This window comes from Cariama cristata, unplaced genomic scaffold (assembly GCF_000690535.1).
Source record: "Cariama cristata isolate BGI_N322 unplaced genomic scaffold, ASM69053v1 scaffold26498, whole genome shotgun sequence".
Classification (NCBI taxonomy): domain Eukaryota; kingdom Metazoa; phylum Chordata; class Aves; order Cariamiformes; family Cariamidae; genus Cariama; species Cariama cristata.
Genome location: NW_009629820.1, coordinates 384 through 1,181, shown reverse-complemented (window position 1 = coordinate 1,181; position 798 = coordinate 384). Strand labels below are relative to the sequence as shown.

General features: G+C 61.3%; 1 protein-coding gene across 1 annotated transcript in view; it reads left to right on the top strand.

The window, feature by feature from the left end:
* The window catches only part of PSMD3 (proteasome (prosome, macropain) 26S subunit, non-ATPase, 3), a gene marked incomplete at its 5' end in the record, with an annotated part of 3,406 nt that extends 2,608 nt beyond the window's left edge, over window positions 1-798 (top strand). The window contains 3 exon segments of the mRNA XM_009705317.1: window positions 103-343; window positions 459-509; window positions 628-798. Of these exon segments, the coding sequence (XP_009703619.1) occupies window positions 103-343; window positions 459-509; window positions 628-705 (370 nt within the window).

Here is a 798-nt window from a genome sequence, read left to right as displayed (position 1 = left end):
GGGGCAGTCACTGGTTTTAGGTTGAGGCCCCTCCAGGGGATGCTCAGGGCACCAAGTCCCCTCTCTGCACGCTGTGTCCTGAGCCCACCGCTCCTGTCGCAGCAGCCAGCTCCTCCCTTCACTCTAAACTGCTGCCTCAGCCCTCGGAGACAGCGGGTGCCCTGACCGCATGCCCTCCGGCTTGCAGGCCATTCGGGACGGCGTGATCGAGGCCAGCATTAATCACGAGAAGGGCTACGTCCAGTCGAAGGAAATGATCGACATCTATTCCCCCCGGGAGCCCCAGCTGGCGTTTCACCAGCGCATCTCTTTCTGCCTCGACATCCACAACATGTCCGTCAAGGTGAGCGTGGCAGGCCCCCGGGCAAGGGGCTGGCAGGGCCCGGCTGAAGGGGACAGCAGGGTGGAGCTGAGGCATTTCTCACCTCAGAGCTTCTCCTCTCCCTTCTTTTTTCCAGGCCATGAGGTTCCCACCCAAATCTTACAACAAGGACTTGGAATCTGCAGAGGTGAGATCTCATTTGCGTCTCTGGAGCCTGCTGCCAGAAACCACTGGCACTGCGGCCAAGCGGCCACCGAGGCCACGGGAAGGATGCGGCTCCTGCAACCTCTGCCTTTGCCTTCCAGGAGCGCCGGGAGCGCGAGCAGCAGGACCTGGAGTTCGCAAAGGAGATGGCAGAGGATGATGACGATGGTTTTCCGTGACCCTCTGGCCTGGCTGTATTTTTTTATTTGTCCCTAGGGAAGATGCTGCCTGAGCGGAGCTCCCCCACGCAGCCCCGGTCCCCCCGTCTGCCT